This window comes from Buceros rhinoceros, unplaced genomic scaffold (assembly GCF_000710305.1).
Source record: "Buceros rhinoceros silvestris isolate BGI_N320 unplaced genomic scaffold, ASM71030v1 scaffold17992, whole genome shotgun sequence".
NCBI lineage: Eukaryota > Metazoa > Chordata > Aves > Bucerotiformes > Bucerotidae > Buceros > Buceros rhinoceros.
In genome coordinates this window covers 13,719-14,134 of record NW_010398484.1, presented here as the reverse complement: position 1 = coordinate 14,134, position 416 = coordinate 13,719, and the positions used below count along the sequence as shown (strand labels likewise).

The following is a 416-nucleotide window of genomic DNA, read 5'->3' as shown; positions in this document are numbered from 1 at the left end:
GGGATGGGACGGGACGGGGCGGGACGGGACGGGATGGGACGGGATGGGACGGGATGGGATGGGATGGGATGGGATGGGATGGGACAGGTGCTGTCCCCACCACGCGCTTGCCTGCAGCCCTGCCCATCCCTCCGGCAGCATTGTGACCAGCTGGACTGATACAAGAACGGTGAAGTCTGAGAAGACCCATTGCATGATCCTCTTTGACAAGTACCTGCCGGTGTGCCTCGAGAAGCTCAAGTCTGGATTCAAGAGGATCACGCCTGTCCCCGAGGTGACGGTGATACAGATGGTGCTGTACCTGCTGGAGTGCCTCCTGACGCCACAGACCGTCCCCCCGGACTCACCCCGGGAGCTCTACGAGCTCTACTTTGTCTTCGCCTGTGTCTGGGCCTTCGGCGGGGCCCTGTTCCACG

At 62.5% G+C, this 416-nt stretch overlaps 1 protein-coding gene across 1 annotated transcript in view; it reads left to right on the top strand.

The window, feature by feature from the left end:
* Window positions 1-416, top strand: part of LOC104489015 (dynein heavy chain 17, axonemal-like) — a gene marked incomplete at both ends in the record, with an annotated part of 30,584 nt that overhangs the window by 17,032 nt on the left and 13,136 nt on the right. The window contains 1 exon segment of the mRNA XM_010131128.1: window positions 139-411. Within this exon segment, the coding sequence (XP_010129430.1) occupies window positions 139-411 (273 nt within the window).